The 17,502-nt window shown below is 37.6% G+C and overlaps 1 protein-coding gene across 1 annotated transcript in view; it reads right to left on the bottom strand.

Moving 5' to 3' along the window:
• EGFR (epidermal growth factor receptor) overlaps nt 1-17,502 on the bottom strand; it is a 213,129-nt gene that overhangs the window by 36,533 nt on the left and 159,094 nt on the right. Inside the window, exons 13-15 of the mRNA XM_083378273.1 lie at nt 9,295-9,427; nt 5,722-5,824; nt 645-802 (exon numbers count right to left, since the gene is read on the bottom strand). Coding sequence (XP_083234399.1) covers nt 645-802; nt 5,722-5,824; nt 9,295-9,427 — 394 coding nt within the window. The remainder of the gene's footprint in view (nt 1-644; nt 803-5,721; nt 5,825-9,294; nt 9,428-17,502) is intronic.

Raw genomic sequence — 17,502 nt, 5'->3', positions numbered from 1 at the left:
ACATTTAAGGAAAAGCTAGGATTTTTTGTGTGGAATACTGTCATTACTAGCACCAAATTACAATTATCAGTACAAAATCAATAGGATTTAATCCCTGTGGACTCATAATTCCTATATTGGTTTACAAGCCAATATTCTGATAATATTAGAGGTCCCTGAAATATTTTATATTAACTATCCACCAGATGTCACTACAATTCCAATTCTCAAAATTTTAGCTTTGTTGTTCCCCTCATAAAATGAAGAACTTAAATAGCTAAAGAGAATAATCACAGTATCTTTCACAGTGGACTTCTGAAAAGTATCAGTATGGTTATAGGGAGAAGGCTTAAATCAGAAGAGAATGGTAATGTTGTGCAACATTACAACCATTCTTTTACTCATGTAATTATATTAAGTTTCCTCATTAAAATTGATATTTGTTTCCTAGAAGAAAACTGACTATACCAAACTATCAAATTTTTAATACTATAGTATATTTTTTAAAGAGATAAATTATAGCATCAGTTTTATTTATGTTTGATTATGCATTGATTTCATATTCCTAAACCAGTTAAGGTTCTGTTTTGTTTATAAATTGAATGTTTATAAATTATAACATATGATCCTTTCAATTAATAATTAAGACAAAAAAATTCACTTACCCACGAACACAATTTGGATGGCACAACTGACATATTGAATTTTCATCTGAATATTTCCAGACTAAGGTATCATTTTCTCCCAAAATGCCAGCAGGACATGATTTAACACAATGTGGACCATCTATTACATGAGCACACTTCAAGCAGTTGCCAGGACCCTGGACAAGAAGCACAGCATTTTTTGTGGATGTGAAATACATTTTCATGTACACTAAAAAATGTAATAATGATCAGGCTTTGTCAAACTACACCATAAAATGTGTGGAACTTCAAGAATTTACAAAGGAAGTCTTGCCGGTGAGAATGATGGATGATAAAATCTGAAATAGCTGCAGGTCAGAAGATAAACGTTTCTATGTATCTTTTATTACTTCAGTATCCTATTGATTTTTGAAAAACAGCTATTTTCAAAAATTCTATTATTATTTTTCTTTTTCTACATCTTATGCTAAATATTTTCTACAAGAGGTTTTAAAGAACATACTAATTATATTCTTTATTTTGTAGGAAAAGCTAAGGCCATCTGCTTCATCTAATTACAATTATAAAGATAATTCAGACTGATATTTTTTAATGGGTTAACCAAGACATTTAAATATATGTCTTCTCTTCCTTCCGAGCAGACTGAATCAGGTCCAATTTGCTTGAATACCCTTCCTGATTAGTTGTAATGAAAAATAGATATGCCATTCAATTTTTCAGAAGAATTGAAAGGAAAAAGAGGAATGTATTCATGCTTAAAATTTTGTAGAAAGTGGTTAGAAATTTATTAGAAAATGTTTTCATGATGCTAGAAATTACAAGTGAAAGGTTATTATTAGTATTATAATACTGGAGGACAACTGAATACAGACTACAACTTTCTTCAATTTCTGCTTATGATTTCACTACTATAAGTAATCATAAGAAACACTTGATTTTATGCCAATCTGAAGTTTACAATATAAGTAACCTGGTAGTTTTACCAATTCCCAAAATCTTTTTGATTTGAGGGTGGAGGTTCATTTTCCAAGCTTGTGGGTTGGTTTCCAAATGTTTAATTACCAGGCTAGGTAACATCTCCAGCAGAGTTTAAGGGATGTTATGTTGGTATTCTGCTTATAAAGGCTTTGTGGGCAATAGGGGTTGTGATGAGCGGGTCACATCAGGTTAGGGTCTTGTGACAGGTCTTGTGATGGATAGGTCACATCAGGTGAGGTTCATTAGGAGGTGAAGTGCTGGTAGGGGGGTTGCGTGGATTGGATGAAGGCTGGTGCTATCGCTGGTTGGTTATGTGGTTGATTTGAATCTTCAGGGTTTCATAGGCTGGTTGCACTGGTAGGTCAATGTGTCTGTTGATGGAGTTCTTGTGGAGTGCCAGGCTTTGATAATTTCACAAGCATGGTGGGTGGTAGCGTGGCTGATGATTCTTGTATTGCTCCAATTGAATTGGTGCTGTTCAGTGTCAGTGTGGGTAACAATTAGAGATTTCCGATCATGGCAATTTACTGTCAGCTGATGTTTATGAATTCTGGTTTTCAACTGACATGACGTATGTCCCACATAAAATTGTTTGCAATTGTTACAGTTGCTTTTGTAAATTACATTGTTTCTTTCGTCCTTCTGTATCTTGTCTTTGATTCTGGATAATTTCTGGTGGAGTGTGGCTGTGGATTTGTGGGCTATGGTATTGTTATTCCTTGAGGCTGGAGAATTTTGGCTGTCATTTCCAAAACCCCTTTTGTGTATGGTAACGTTAATTTTTGCATTGCGGTTGGCTGTGTGGTGTGTAGTGGTTTGGGTTGTGTGTGTGAGAATACAAAGTTTTTCAGATAGCCATTGTGGAGAAAGACCTCTAGCTGCCAATTCTCTTCTGCTTTTCTTAGTGCTGTGGTGCCACAGTGTGTCCTGGCCCTTCTGAAGAGATGCACTTGTTTTGTGTGCAGTGGAGTGGTTGCTTGCAAAGTTGAGAATTTGATCTGTGTGAGTGGGTTTTTCCATTGCCTAGCCTTCTGGTCAAAAATGAGAGTCTTTTGACTGTTTCCTCTTTGAGTGTGAATTTGATCCCGGGAAATATGTTATTAAGTAAATAGTGTGTTTTTTCAATTTGGTTGTCATTTCCAACACCCCTTTTGTGTATGGTAGGGTTAATTGAGGATGATGAAGGTGTCGTCAACATAGCATCTTGAAAATTTTGGTTGGATGGTAGGTAGGGTTATGAATTCGAGTCGTTGCATGATTGCATCTGGATATGGGTGATCCCATCAGAGTACGTTGTACTTGCTTGTAGATTTTCCCATTGAACTTGAAGTATGTGTTGAGGCATAGATCCAGAAGTTTCATGATGGTTTCTATGGACATGGAGTATTCTGTGGCGGAGTCATCTTTGAGGGTGTGGTGTTTGGTGAATAGGTGATATATGATTTGTTTAGCCAGGTTAATGTTAATCAAGATGAAGAATGCAGTGACATTCTTGTGTATTTTGGGGAGTCCATAGAATCTGGGTGTTGAGAAATCTTGTGGTTGTATGTGCTTTCTCTCTAGTGGTGTTAGCTGTTTCTCTTTTTCAATTTTCCTTAGGGTGTCTTTTATTTTGTTCTCTAGCTGTTTTGTCAGATCATTGTGGATTATTTGATAGGTGTCGGTGTCATTTAAATCAGAAGTCCCCAACCTTTTAGGCATCAGAGACTGGTTCTGTGGAGAGAGGTTTTTCTGTGGACTGGAGAGTGTGTGGTTTCGTGTGCTGCCCGCATCCCACAGTTGGGGCTTTGCTTGTTTGTGCAGACCAGTTGCAGGCATGGTACTGGTTGACAGACCGGGGGTTGGGGACCCTTGGTTTAAATAGTTTTCAACTTTGCTGATGTAGTCAGTTTTGTCCATGACCATAGTCAGTCTGCCTTTGTCTGCTGATAGAATGACAATGATTTCATCTTGGTTCAGTTTCCTTAGTGCTCTCTTCTCCTTTTGGCTGACTATTTTGTTGTGTCTATTTCACTGTATGTTGGGGATGATTCTTTGCCTGATGTCTTCTTGTGTTTCTTGGTCCAGGTGGCTTGTTTTTAGAATGGATTTGAGATTGGCTAGGAACTCAATGAGGTTGTGGTTGAAATTGAGGCCATGTGTGAGGACGTTTTCTCATTGTCTGATAGATTTCTGATCTATAGTTCTGAGTTGTTTTCTTATGGTTTTGGGGTGATCGTATTGAGTTTCTCCTGTAATGAGCTGCATTGTTGGGTTTTTCTTTTGTTGGCATTCCTGTGGATTGTGCATTCTAAAACATCTGTCAGGTCTTGCCCAATGGACTTGAGGCATATGGTTTTTTGTTCATCAGTGAAGCTTACTCTTTTTCATTTCAGAATGCAGCCTGTGTACAAATTTGTCTATGGAGATTCTCAGGTCATAGTTATACCAAAGATGCTTTTTCACGAGGCAGCTGGACTTTCTTGTATTTCTTTGAAGATGTTTCACTTCTCATCCAAGAAACTGTACAAATTCCATGCACTTTGCAACAAGCATGATACTTGGCTGAAACCAAATGAGGAATCGTTGGTTGTAAAGCTCTTCAAAATACTTTTCATCAGTGATGCATTGCCATTTTTCCAGGCAGTTGTGGGCATCAGTGATCATGAATCGAAGTATTTTGCGTCTGTTTTGGAAGGCTAGTTTCCATGCTTGTGGGTGGTTGTTCGGTGGTCGGTGGCAAATGCTTTTGGCAGTTGTTTGCAGAGGCATTTGTGGAGGAGGTGTAGCTGTTTGCAAATCGACAATCATCTTGTAGCGAAAGTCTCCCAATGGCAGGCAAGTCTGAGCATTGCATGCCCATTTAAGTTTGAAATAGTGGCAAATATTTGTAGCTCAGGTGTAGGATGAGGTTGAAAGTTTGTTATCTGAGCTTTTGGGTTGATTTCTGAACGTTTTATTATCAGGCTAGGTAACATTATCAGGCTAGGTAACATTTTCAGCGGATGTTACCTTTTTTACCAACTTCCTTCTTAATTTTTTCCAATGTTACCAGAGGAAAACTACTGGGAAAAATACCCTTCCCCAATAGGTGACTCCCTTGCATCACAAGAATCTGAGCTTACTCTTTTTCATTTCAGAATGCAGCCTGTGTACAAATTTGTCTATGGAGATTCTTAGGTCATAGTTATCCCAAAGATGCTTTTTCACGAGGCAGCTGGACTTTCTTGTTTTTCTTTGAAGATGTTTAGCTTCTCATCCAAGAAACTGTACTGTACAAATTCCATGCATTTTGCAACAAGCATGATACTTGGCTGAAACCAAATGAGGAATCATTGGTTGTAATAAAGCTCTTCAAAATATTTTTCAGCAATTTTGCATGCAGTATCCAGAATAATTTCTCTGCTCTAGCCTGTATTAACCAAACTTCCTTATTTTTTGTGATCGCCATGACAAAATCTCATGTTAATTGAATTCAGCTACTAACTGAATTCAGTGACCTCATTGAGACATCTATCAATGTTTTATTTTAGTTCCCAGTCAAGTCAGCTGAGATTGTCCTGTGGTTCCCCCATTTAATCAGTTCCAATCCTGCTTAGATTTTTGAGATCAGTTCTTGTTATTATTAGAACATTTCTTAGTTGGTGATTACTGTTCCTAATTCTCTTGAAACCTGTCTTGTTGGTTTTCTGGCATTTTTATCATGTTATTCACATTGTGTAACAATTGGGATAACACAAGAATTGTATTTTAATGCAATATTTTAAGATACAGCAGCACAATTTAAATCCCAGGCTTAAAGCCATTACAACTGAAATATTTTAAAAATGATAAAATACTATTGATAACTAATATTTGATATTATAGCTACAAAAGTTAAGTATGTTCTAAGCCTGCCCTAGTCTGCCTATTATAGTTTTGGTGAACTGAATAAGGAAGCCATGTGGGCAAATAAATTATCATCTAGGTTGAGAAAACAGTTTAGAATTGGATATCTTTAGGTCCCTACAGTAAAATTATATGTATCCCTTGAACGCTAATCTGTTTATATGTGAGCACACTGATATCTGCATGGGACAACAATATAACACACCCAAATACTCTTAAGAAATAAAACTGCCAAAGAATGTGCACTTACAGGTCCTGTGCAGGTTAAATATATTGGTTCAGTTGAATTTTGCACAAGGCATTCTGAATGGCACTGAAAGCACTCAGAATTTTGTTCATATTCTCGAGGCATTCTAAAAGGGATATGTAAAAAGAAATATGTCATTTATTTATATATGTATGTCTCATACTTTTAAAGATATTTTTACTAAAGAAATTTCCAAAATCTTTACTTAAAACACAAGCAAAATTTAAAAGCAACAGCAACATATATAAATTAAACCAATGTTGGATCCTTGTTTTGCTTTTTCTGAGTTCCTTCCATTATAATTACTCCTTTCTTAACTTTTTTACCATAAGCTATTACTTGTCTTTAAGTAAGGACAGAGTTTTTGCATGATAAATTACATCATTACAAACTACATTAAAATATTTAGATAATTAATTGTGTTCCTTAAATATTATAGATATCTGAGATTTCTTTCCTTGTTTCATATTTCTTCTGCGTTTAAGTGAATTCTCAGAATAGGGTATCTCTATTAACTGTTAATAATCTCATTAGAACATAATTATAAGCAGCAGAAGCACCATGGAGGGACAATTTAAAGCACATAATCATCTTCCAATATGTCAGCACTAAGAAAGCATATTAGTCAAATTTAGCCAGGCAAGAAATTCTGACCATGTCATAACTATTAAAAAGAAGGAATATTATTAAAAATGTTATTCATTGTAGGGACATATCAGAGAGATGTACTTCCAGGTAAGTTTGCAATGTTAGAAATACCCATAGATATTTGACTATGTTCACTGGATGTTGCTGTACACTTTATGGTTCATTTAGATAATCCTGTGAATAATGACTAATATGAAATCAGTTTATTCACAGAAAATTCTGATGGTATGGTATAATTTATATCAAGAGTTTTGACAAACAGACAACACATGAGTTCAAGGAGTGATTGAGCTCAATATATACACACACACACACACACACACACACACACACACACACACACATATATATATATACAATATATGTAGGAATTTTTTTGTGAAAGATAACACCTGCCTTTAAATAAAGTCCTTTAAAAAGTTTCATACTGTGCATTCATTCTGTTTTTCCTAAATTGATTACTTAACCTTGGAAGCCCATAGCAGCAGGAAAAAATTTTTTATAGCAACTAATTATGTTAAATATTTTAGCACTGCGTGCTTGACATTACAGTAGTTCATTTTTAGAATCTTTATCATAGTTATTAGCTTGAATGACTATAATTTGTTGAAATTAAAGATCTGCACAACTGGGCTAGTGGCTTTTGGGGGGGGTTGGATAACACCAACAATATAAGTTCCTTCTGAAATTGAAGAATATTATTCAGACGTCTCTAATGCTAGATCATACAATGGAGATCTTAGATTGCACTATATTTTGTAGAATGTCTTCTTAATGATAATGATAACTTTATTGTCACTTTGAATGTACACCAATCGGCATACATCAAAATGAAATTTCGTTGTGTACAGCTCTCAAAGGGTCACCACCTCCAATATATACTCCTTGTTCGTGGCCCACTCAAATTTCACATTGTCCATTTTAGTCTCTAGGGAGTGAACGATGGCAAACAGGACAGATGGAAATGGGGCTCCCTGTGGATTAGCCCTTAAGTTAGCTTGTATTCTGACAACCTCGCCTTCTTTCCTTTTTCTGATCCTGACTCTTCCACCTTTTCCTTAAAGAGGCCTTGCTTCTTTTCACCCCTGGAGCACACTGCCGCTGCCACCAACTCCTCCAAAAGCCTCTCTCTCTTCCTCTGGGCCTGCCGACAGCCTCATCCAGTTCCTTCACTCCATAAGCTCCAGGTCCTCTCCTCCTCTGCCTCCTCTGGAAACAGCCCTGATTTGCAATACAATCCATCACTAGGCCAGCAGTCAGATCTTGCTGCTGGTAGAACAAATTCAAACAGCGCCAACGACTTTTAACGGTCTCACCAGCAGTTCCAAAACAACTAGAAACTCGCCATGCCAGCAAAGATTGTCGGTCGTATGTCGTATGTTACCTTAGTTCCACCATGTTGCTCAAACACATTAAAATCTTCCTGATCATGTGGCTTATAGCCCTTACTATCCCTCCCAAAACTATTTGCCTTCAAGAGCCAATGCACCCGCAGCCATTCCAGGCGCCACCATCTTAGAACACCTTGATGGCCATTGTTAAAGAAAATACAGGTGAAACTTGAAAAATTAGAATATCGTGGAAAAGTTCATTTATTTCAGTAATGCAACTTAAAAGGGGAAACTAATATATGAGATAGACTCATTACATGCAAAGCAAGATAGTTCAAGCTGTAATTTGTCATAATTGTGATGATTATGGCGTACAGCTCATGAAAACCCCAAATCCACAATCTCAAAAAATTAGAATATTACATGCAATCAATAAAACAAGGAGTGTAGAACAATAGAACAATATCGGACCTCTGAAAAGTATAAGCATGCATATGTACTCAGTACTTAGTTTGGGCCCCTTTTGCAGCAATTACTGCCTCAATGTGGTGTGGCATGGAAGCTATCAGCCTGTGGCACTGCTGAGGTTTTATGGAAGACCAGGATGCTTCAATAGCAGCCTTCAGCTCTTCTGCATTGTTTGGTCTCATGTCTCTCATCTTTCTCTTGGCAATGCCCCATATTGTTGTTCAGGAGCGGCTTGACAAGAGGAATACGACATTTGAAGCCCATGTCCAGGATCCATCTGTATGTGGTGGCTCTTGGTGCACTGACTCCAGCCTCAGTCCACTCGTGAAAGTCCCCAACACTTTTGAATGGCCTTTTCCTGACAATCCTCTCCAGGCTGTGGTCATCCCTGCTGCTTGTGCACCTTTTTCTTCCACACTTTTCCCTTCCACATAACTTTCTATTAATGTGCTTTGATACAGCACTTTGGGAACATCCAACTTCTTTTGCAATTACCTTTTGAGGCTTTCCCTCCTTATGAAGGGTGTGAATGATGGTTTTCTGCACAACTGTCAGGTCAGCAGTCTTCCCCATGATTGTGATTCCTACTGAACCAGACTGAGAGACCATTTAAAGGCTCAGGAACCCTTTGCAGGTGTTATGTCTTAATTAGCTGGGACACTTTGAGCCTAGAATATTGCACCTTTTCACAATATTCTAATTTTCTGAGATTGTGGATTTGGGGTTTTCATGAGCTGTAAGCCATAATCATCACCATTATGACAAATCATGGCTTGAACTATCTTGCATTGCATGTAATGAGTCTATCTCATATATTAGTTTCCCCTTTTAAGTTGCATTACTGAAATAAATGAACTTTTGCACGATATTCTAATTTTTTGAGTTTCACCTGTATATGATAATGTAAAAAGGATCCCAATCAATTTTATATTATAATCCAAAATAAGTTTGTCATGCAAACCTAATCATGTTTACTGAGATGAAATTTAATTTGAATTTAATGAGATATTTTATTTAGGAAAAGTACTTAAGATTTCAAAATCTTACTAAGCACATAAGTTTGTGCAAGCATTATTGTAGAATTGAAAGGATTTCACTTCTTCATTACATGAGATATATGTACTCTTACCCTTGATAAATGTTACAATGTTTTACACATTCCTGTTGGCGGATAAAATAATGGCAAGAAAAGCACTGGAAGGGTCCCGGGCCCCAGCAGCCTATGTTTGAGCAGAAGGGGTGACAAACTTGTCCTGTAGCAACTGAAAGATAGAACCAAGTGTTTATCCATATATCAGGAAGGAGAAATGTGCATGGCATAGTTTATATTTATTTAAACAATTACTGTTTCTCATCTGTTAAAATCCAAGCAGTTATCAAAATCCAGAAAAACCACCCATGTAGGGAAGAGTGGTAATAGCATTAGCCTAGTCATAGCATCTAGGCTTATATACCACCTCACAGTGCATTATAGCACCTCCTAGGCAGTTTACAATATCAGTATTATTTGCATATTACTCCTAACAATCTGAGTCCTCATTTTACCAATCTCAGAAGGATGGGAGGTGTTTGTCCACTCAAAACTCAGTCAATTCCCAGCACAAATACAATAAGACTACTGATCAATCCTTGCATCATAGCCTATTCTGTGAGCTACATGTAGAAAGTTCAGTATCTCATAAATGTTTAACTCTACAAATATTGTTTTTCGAGATATGACAGTGCAGTGCTTAGAATGCAGTGTTGCAGACTAACTCTGCCCACAGACAGGAGTTTGCTTCTGATGGACTCAAGGTTGACTAAACCTTCCATTCTTCTGAGGTTGGTAAAATGAGGATCCAGATTATTAGAGGCAATATGCTGACTTTGTAATGTAAACTATTCAGAGAATGCTGTAAAACATCACGGAGTGGTATATAAGTCTAAGTGCTATTGCAATTGCTATTGCTTTTTAGTCTCTACTTCCCTGCCATAGTTAGGTAATAATTAATCTGCTAATCTGATGGAGTTGATATTTATCAGAAGTAAAACTAAACATGGTTTAGCAAACCTAATGCAAATAGCTGCTTAGTGAAACTAGAGAAAAGATAGAGGAAATGCTATTTTGTCCATCTTCTGTGACTGTTGAAAAGAGTGTATGAAAATAATAAAGACATCACAAAAAATAAAAATAAAAAGCAATAAGTTGTTAGAGAAGAGTAGGGTTTTGAGATTAATTTATCAAATCACTTCATTTTATTGCAAGATTTGGAAAAGATGAACATTACAGACGAAAATGAACAAATAGCCAAAAATGTCTGTAAATCTGCTATATCTATAGCACTGTTGGAAAAACACTTTGTACAGTCAAAAATCTCTGATGAAACTATTGATTTAATGAAAAACAACAGGCAATGAAGAATACTGGAAGTTTCATTAATAAACTGGTGTATGTTAAACTTTGCAAGACCATAAGAAAATGTATCCAAGAAGAAATGTGTCAATCTAACATGAAGCTTGTGAGAAAGGTAATTGAGCAAAATAGAGCCTTGGTGGAGCAGTGGGCTAATGCCTAACACCAGCTGCCTGCAATTAGTGCAGGTTTGCATCCCACCAGGCTCAAGGTTGACTCAGCCTTCCATCCTTCCGAGGTAGGTAAAATGAGGACCCAGATTGTTGGGGGCAATAAGCTGACTTTGTAATAATGCCGCTTGGGTGTGTGTGTGAAAGCCCTAATAAGCAGGCATATACATAGAATGAAGGCTACTGCTAAGCTTGTAAGCCGCCCTGAGTCTTCGTAGAAGGGCGGGATATCAATGGAATTAAAATAAAATTTAAAAAATAAAAATAAAATGCAAGTTTATAAATACAAGAAAGAAGGTTTTTGCATTAAAACATGAAGAATGCTCTGTGTGTAGAATGAGACAGGAAATGTTAGAAATAATTGGAAAATTCTATGCAGAGTTATATAAAGATCAAGATCACTCAAAAGTAACAACAACCATGAAAGAAGAAATGCCACCACATATCCTAATAGAAGAAGTATTAAATGCCATAAAATCAATGAAAAATGGCAAAGCTTTAGGAGATGACTGTGTTGCAGTTGAAATGCTAAAAGGTGGTGGTGACAGTTTACACAAGTTACTAGCAAAACTATACTTGAGATGCCTCAGAGAAGAAAAAATACCCGATGCATGGAAAAATTCTGAAGTGATTCTTATACACAAGAAAGGGGCCCAAGATGATTTAAAGAACTATCATCCAATAAGCCTTCTTTCAGCCATATTTTTAGTTTTCATCAAGACAATAGCAAAAAGAATATTGAGAACATTAATTGATGCACAGCTAAAAGAGCAGGTAGGTTCAGAAATGGTTACAGCACAATGGATCACATTCAGGTTGTTCAACAAGTCATTGAAAGACAGAACAAGTGCACCATGCCTTTGTGCATGGCTTTCATTGACTACGAAAAGGCGTTTGACTTAGTATTCCAGCAAGCAATAATCAATGTATTGCTCAACCAAGATGTAGACACTGCTTACATAAACTTACTATAATTAATATATTAAAAAACAATAGTGACAATTTGCCTTAATGACCTTAAAGTGGAAACCAAGTGTTCTCACAAAACCCAGGAGAGGTACTAAGACACATACAAGAGCTGCACACATATTTTTTTTTATATCTGGAGAAGAACTAGATGTGGTAGACCACTATCAATACCTTGGCTAATGGATCTCAGTGGAATGTGATACCAAAAAAAAAGAAAAAAAGAAATTGAATGGTGGGTTAAATGTGGTTGGGAGGCATTTGGCAAGTTAAGTGTAATTTTCAAGCCATTATATTGCTCAGAAATAATTTGATAACAATAAAGCTGAACAGACAGGCCAATAGGATTTGCCAGTAAATAACTGTTTTGCTGGATAAAATATAGGAACATTTGGGAGCTAGAATACAAACCAACATTTGTATTATTTACACTTATACATAGCTAATTGCTCATAAGAATAGCAGGAAATAATTAAGGAAAGAGGACTCCCTTAAAAATGAAGGAATGAAGAGTTAAACAAAGCTACAATACTGTGAGTTAAGGAGAAGGTGGATGGAGGAGAACAGTAGCTAAGTCCTTGCTGATTGGACCCTATTTGCTTTTAAACTACCAGAGGATGCTGGGAAAAGTTACAATAATTAAGGAAAGAGGACTCCCTTAAAAATGAAGGAATGAAGAGTTAAGCAAAGCCACAATACTGTGAGTTAAGGAGAAGGTGGGTGGAGGAGCACAGTAGCTAAGTCCTTGCTGATTGGACCCTCTTTGCTTTTAAACTGCCAGAGGCTGCTGGGAAAAGCTACAATACTGTGAGTTAAGGAGAAGGTGAGTGGAGAAGCACAGCAGCAGCCCGCGCGCCTAGCGGCATGTGAATCATATAACAAAATCAAAAATAGTGGTGGTACATTCAGGGCAAGTGCATCTGAGATTCCTTTCATCTCAGCATCTCTGGCTTTGTTCAGTGCAACACTTAGTTCAGTGCAGCACTCTTTTCAAACTGGGAAACTGTCCTATCTGTACACAAATTACTAGTCTACAAGGACAGATTATTCATCTAGGGTCTGTAATCTGTGCTCTTCAGGCAGAAATCAGGTGTTCAGTTCAGCCCTCCTACTCTATTGAGCCTCCATGCTATCAGCCCCCTCTACTGCAAAGATCCTGCAGGAGAAGGGCAGTGTGGACAATCGTGGGATCTGGCAGGGTGAGAGCTGTGAACCATAAACCCAAAGCTTTAGCTGTGTCCCTGCATAACAGATACAGTGCCCTTGCTGACCTTAACAGGGACATTAAGGAAACAGGTCAAGGTAATTGTGATGATAACTCAAATAAGCAGGGGACCGTGGTCCAAGATGGACTTGTTTTTGACAGGGAGAAATGCGAATCAGGTATTACACATCAGTCATGCAAGAAAAGAAAGGTATCCAAAAAGAGAAGCCACCTTCTGGTTGCTGATTCAATTATAAGGGATGTAAATTTAGGAAAGGATACAGAGGTTTCAAAAGAGGTCAGATGTCTTCCAGGTGCTACTGCCAGTAGGGACAAGAAGTGTATTTTCAAAATAGTCAGCAATGCCAGCAAATACTGTGATGTGGATGCTATTGTACATCTTGGCACTAACGATCTGTCCCAAAATGATGTACTCTCTGTGCAGAATGATTTTCAGAGCTTGGGGCAGGAACTAAGCAGAATAGGCTGTAGGTTCACTTTTTCAGAGATCTTACCAGTGTATAAGGAGCAAAATGGAAAAGGCCAGTGTATAGCAGAATTTAATATGTGGCTAAAGAAGTGGTGTAAAGGAGAAGGCTTTGGTTATATTAGTCACAATGTCTGTAGCTGGTCCAATGAAAAAATGTACAAAAGAGATGGTCTGCATCCATCCAAGAAAGGGACTGAGTTACTTGGCAATAAATTCACAGCTTTTATGGAGGAATATTTAAACTAAACAATGGGGACAGTGAGTTAATTGATACAGAACATCACTGTCCCTGGCAATCTAAGAAAATAGGGGAACTCAGGCACCACACAAGTTATCTAGCAAGTAAACACAGGGTCAGTCATAAAGGACTCAAATGTCTATACACCAATGCGCAGGGTATGAACAGTAAGCAGGGTGAACTAGAAATTCAGGTAAATGAGGGCAGATATGATATTGTTGCCATTACGGAAACATGGTGGGACGAAACCCACAAATGGAACACACAGCTAGAGGGATTTAAATTATTTAAAAGAAACAGACTAAACAAAAGAGGAGGTGGAGTTGCTCTCTATATAAGAAATAACTTTATCTCTACAAAAATAGAGCACAACAATGATGAAAACTGTAAACTTGAATGCATTGAGGTCAATATAAAAGGGGGAAAAATGATATTGCCCAACCAAGCAGAGGAAAGAGATGAACCTTTTGCTAGTCAGTTAACTAAGGTATGTAGGAAGCACATCACAATAATAATGGGGGACTTTAATTACCCTGATATCAACTGGGAGACAAATTCTGCACCAAGTGGAAGATCTACCAGATTCCTGACAAACCTAGCAGACAACTTTCTCTCCCAAAAAGTAGAGAAGGGAACTAGGGGATTAGCCATATTGGATTTAATTCTCACTAACAGAGATGAAATGATAGAAAGTGTCAAAGCCACAGGAACCTTGGGGGGGAGTGATCATGCAATATTGGAATTCAACATTATGGAAGCACAAGCAATAGAATACAGCCAAACTAGAGTCTTGGACTTTAAAAGAGCTAATTTCAATAAACTTAGAGAGACCTTGGGAAGAATTCCATGGATGAGAATCCTAAAGGGGAAAACAATTCAAGAAGCTTGGGAAATTTTGAAAAGTGAGATAATAAAGTCTAGCACAATACCAACAAAGAAGAAAAATAACAACTCTCAAAAGAAACCAGCATGGTTGCATAAAGAACTCTCTGATAAATTGAAAGATAAAAAGAACAAGTATAGAAAGTGGAAAGAGGGGCACATAACTAAAGCAGAATATCAGCAAACAGCCCGTGCCTGCAAAGATGAAGTGAGGGAAGCTAAGGCTCAAAATGAACTAAGGCTTGCGACCAAAGTCAAAAATAACAAAAAAAAGCTTCTTTCAACATATTAGAAACAAGAAAAAAGTTAAAGAAATGATTGGTCCATTAGTGGGGGAAAGTGGCAAGAAGGTGACAAGCAACTGGGAGAAAGCAGAACTATTTAACTCATTTTTTTGCATCTGTCTTTACACAAACGGAAAAAACAGTCCAACCTACCAAAACCAGTGCCTAAAAAACAGAATAGAAATGCAAGTTAAGATAGGCAAGAAAATGGTAAGTGAGCACCTGTCCAGCCTAGACGAGTTCAAATCACCAGGACCAGATGGATTACACTCCAAGGTTCTCAAGGAACTGGCAGACGTGATCTCAGAACCACTGAACTATATTTTTCAAAGATCCTGAAGCACTGGGGAACTACCAGAGGACTGGAAGAGAGCTGATGTAGTTCTCATCTTCAAAAAAGGGAAAAAAAATAGATCCAGGAAACTACAGACCTATCAGCCTGACCTCAATACCTGGGAAGATTCTGGAAAAGATAATCAATCAACAAATCAGTGAACACCTTGATGCAAATAAAGTTATCACTAAAAGCCAACATGGGTTTGTCAAAAACAGATCATGCCAGACAAATCTTATTGCATTCTTTGACCAAGTGACAAAACTAGTGGACCAGAGGAATGCTGTAGATATAATTTACTTGGACTTCAGTAAAGCATTTGATAAAGTAGATCACAACCTACTACTTGATAAGATAGAAAACTGTGGGTTAGATAGCATCATCACCAGATGGATTCGTAGCTGGCTGACAGGCTGTACTCAGCACGTGGTCCTCAACGGAACTGCATCTACATGGAAGGAAGTGTGTAGTGGGGTGCCCCAGGGCTCTGTTCTGGGCCCAGTGCTCTTCAACATCTTCATCAATGATTTGGATGAGTGGATAGATGGGGAACTCATCAAATTTGCAGACGACACCAAGCTGGGAGGAATAGCCAATACTTCAGAAGATAGGCTTAAGATACAGGAGGATCTGGACAGACTCGAACACTGGGCACTATCTAACAAAATGAAATTCAATGGTGAAAAAAGTAAGGTTCTACATTTAGGCAGGAAAAATCAAATGCACAGGTATAGTATAGGTGGTACCTTGGTCAATAGTAGTAACTATGAGAAAGATCTCGGAGTCCTAGTGGACAATCACTTAAATATGAGCCAGCAGTGTGCTGCAGCTGCCAAAAAAGCCAACACAGTGCTAGGCTGCATTAAGAGAGGGATAGAATCAAGATCACGTGAAGTACTAATACCACTTTACAATGGCTTGGTAAGGCCACACCTGGAATACTGCATCCAGGTTTGGTCACCATGATGTAAAAAAGATGTTGAGACTCTAGAAAGGGTACAGAGAAGAGCAACAAAGATGATTGGGGGACTGGAGGCTAAAACATATAAGGAACGGTTGCTGGAATTGGGTATGTGTAGTTTAACGAAGAGAAGGGTGAGGGGTGACATGATAGCAGTGTTCCAATATCTCAGGGGCTGCCACAAAGAAGAGGGAGTCAAGCTATTCTCCAAAGCACCTGAAAGCAGTACAAGAAGCAACAGATGGAAACTAGTCAAGGAGAGAAGCAACCTAGAACTAAGGAGAAAGTTCCTGACAGTTAGAACAATTAACCAGTGGAACAACCTGCCTCCAGAAGTGGTGAATGCTCCAGCACTGGAAGTTTTTAAGAAGAGACTGGCCAGCCATTTGTCTGAAATGGTATAGGGATTCCTGCCTTAGCAGGGGGTTGGACTAGATGGCCTCCAAGGTCCCTTCCAACTTATTATTATTATTATTAGTGTAGCAGAAACAAGAAAATTAAGTACACCCCAGGCTATATTTGCTGGCTCAGTGGTTCAGCAGTTAAGACGCTAGCCTTGTCAGCTGGAAAGCTGGCAGCCCAGCTTTGAGACCCAAGTGCCAAGCAATAGAGTAACTGCTATCTTCGCCCCAGTTCCTGCCAACCTAGCAGTTTGAAATAATGCAAATGTGAATAGATAAATAAGTACCACATCAATGGGAAGGTAACTGTGCTCTATGACATCATGCTGACCACAACTGCAGAAATGTCTTCAGATGGCACTGGTCCAATGGCCTTGAAATGGAGATGAGCACCACCCCTATAGGTGGCACCGAGTAAAATCCACAGGGATTCCTTTACCTTTTTACTGACTATATTTTAATATTTTGTGAAGCAGTCTGGACTTGACCATGCTCTTCTGAAACTGAATATCCTTGTTTAAATATTCCAAGATTTTTTCCCCAATTTAAAATATGATTAAAATATGGCTGATTCGATTGTTTTGTTGCTGCCAATGAATTTTTCTAAATGTTGTAAACTGCCTGGAGTCATCTATATGTGAATTGGGTAGCAATATAAATTTGTTTAATAAAGAAATAATAAAATAAAGATTTAAGGTAGGCAATCCAACAAAGCAGTAAAATAAATCAAATTAATTTGTAAAATCTTATAAATAAACAGGACAATAAAATAGCAACAAAAGTTTTCTAAAATAGCAACATTATTGCATGATGTTATTCAAGGAAATAAAGTAAACATGGCGGTTTGATATTATGTAATTGCTTTAGGAAATTTCTCAAATAGAATTTATTAGTTTAAAACTTTTTTTTTACCCATATAGTCTAAGATCTTCAGAAACCGGGATCTTAACAGTGCCTGATGTGCAAATGATGTCATTCATCAAAAGCTTGGAAACAGGCAAACCAAAGCATGGAT

The sequence above is a fragment of the Vipera ursinii genome (assembly GCF_947247035.1).
Source record: "Vipera ursinii genome assembly, chromosome: Z".
NCBI lineage: Eukaryota > Metazoa > Chordata > Lepidosauria > Squamata > Viperidae > Vipera > Vipera ursinii.
Note: the sequence above shows the minus strand (reverse complement) of the source record. Positions and strands in the feature narration are given on the sequence as shown.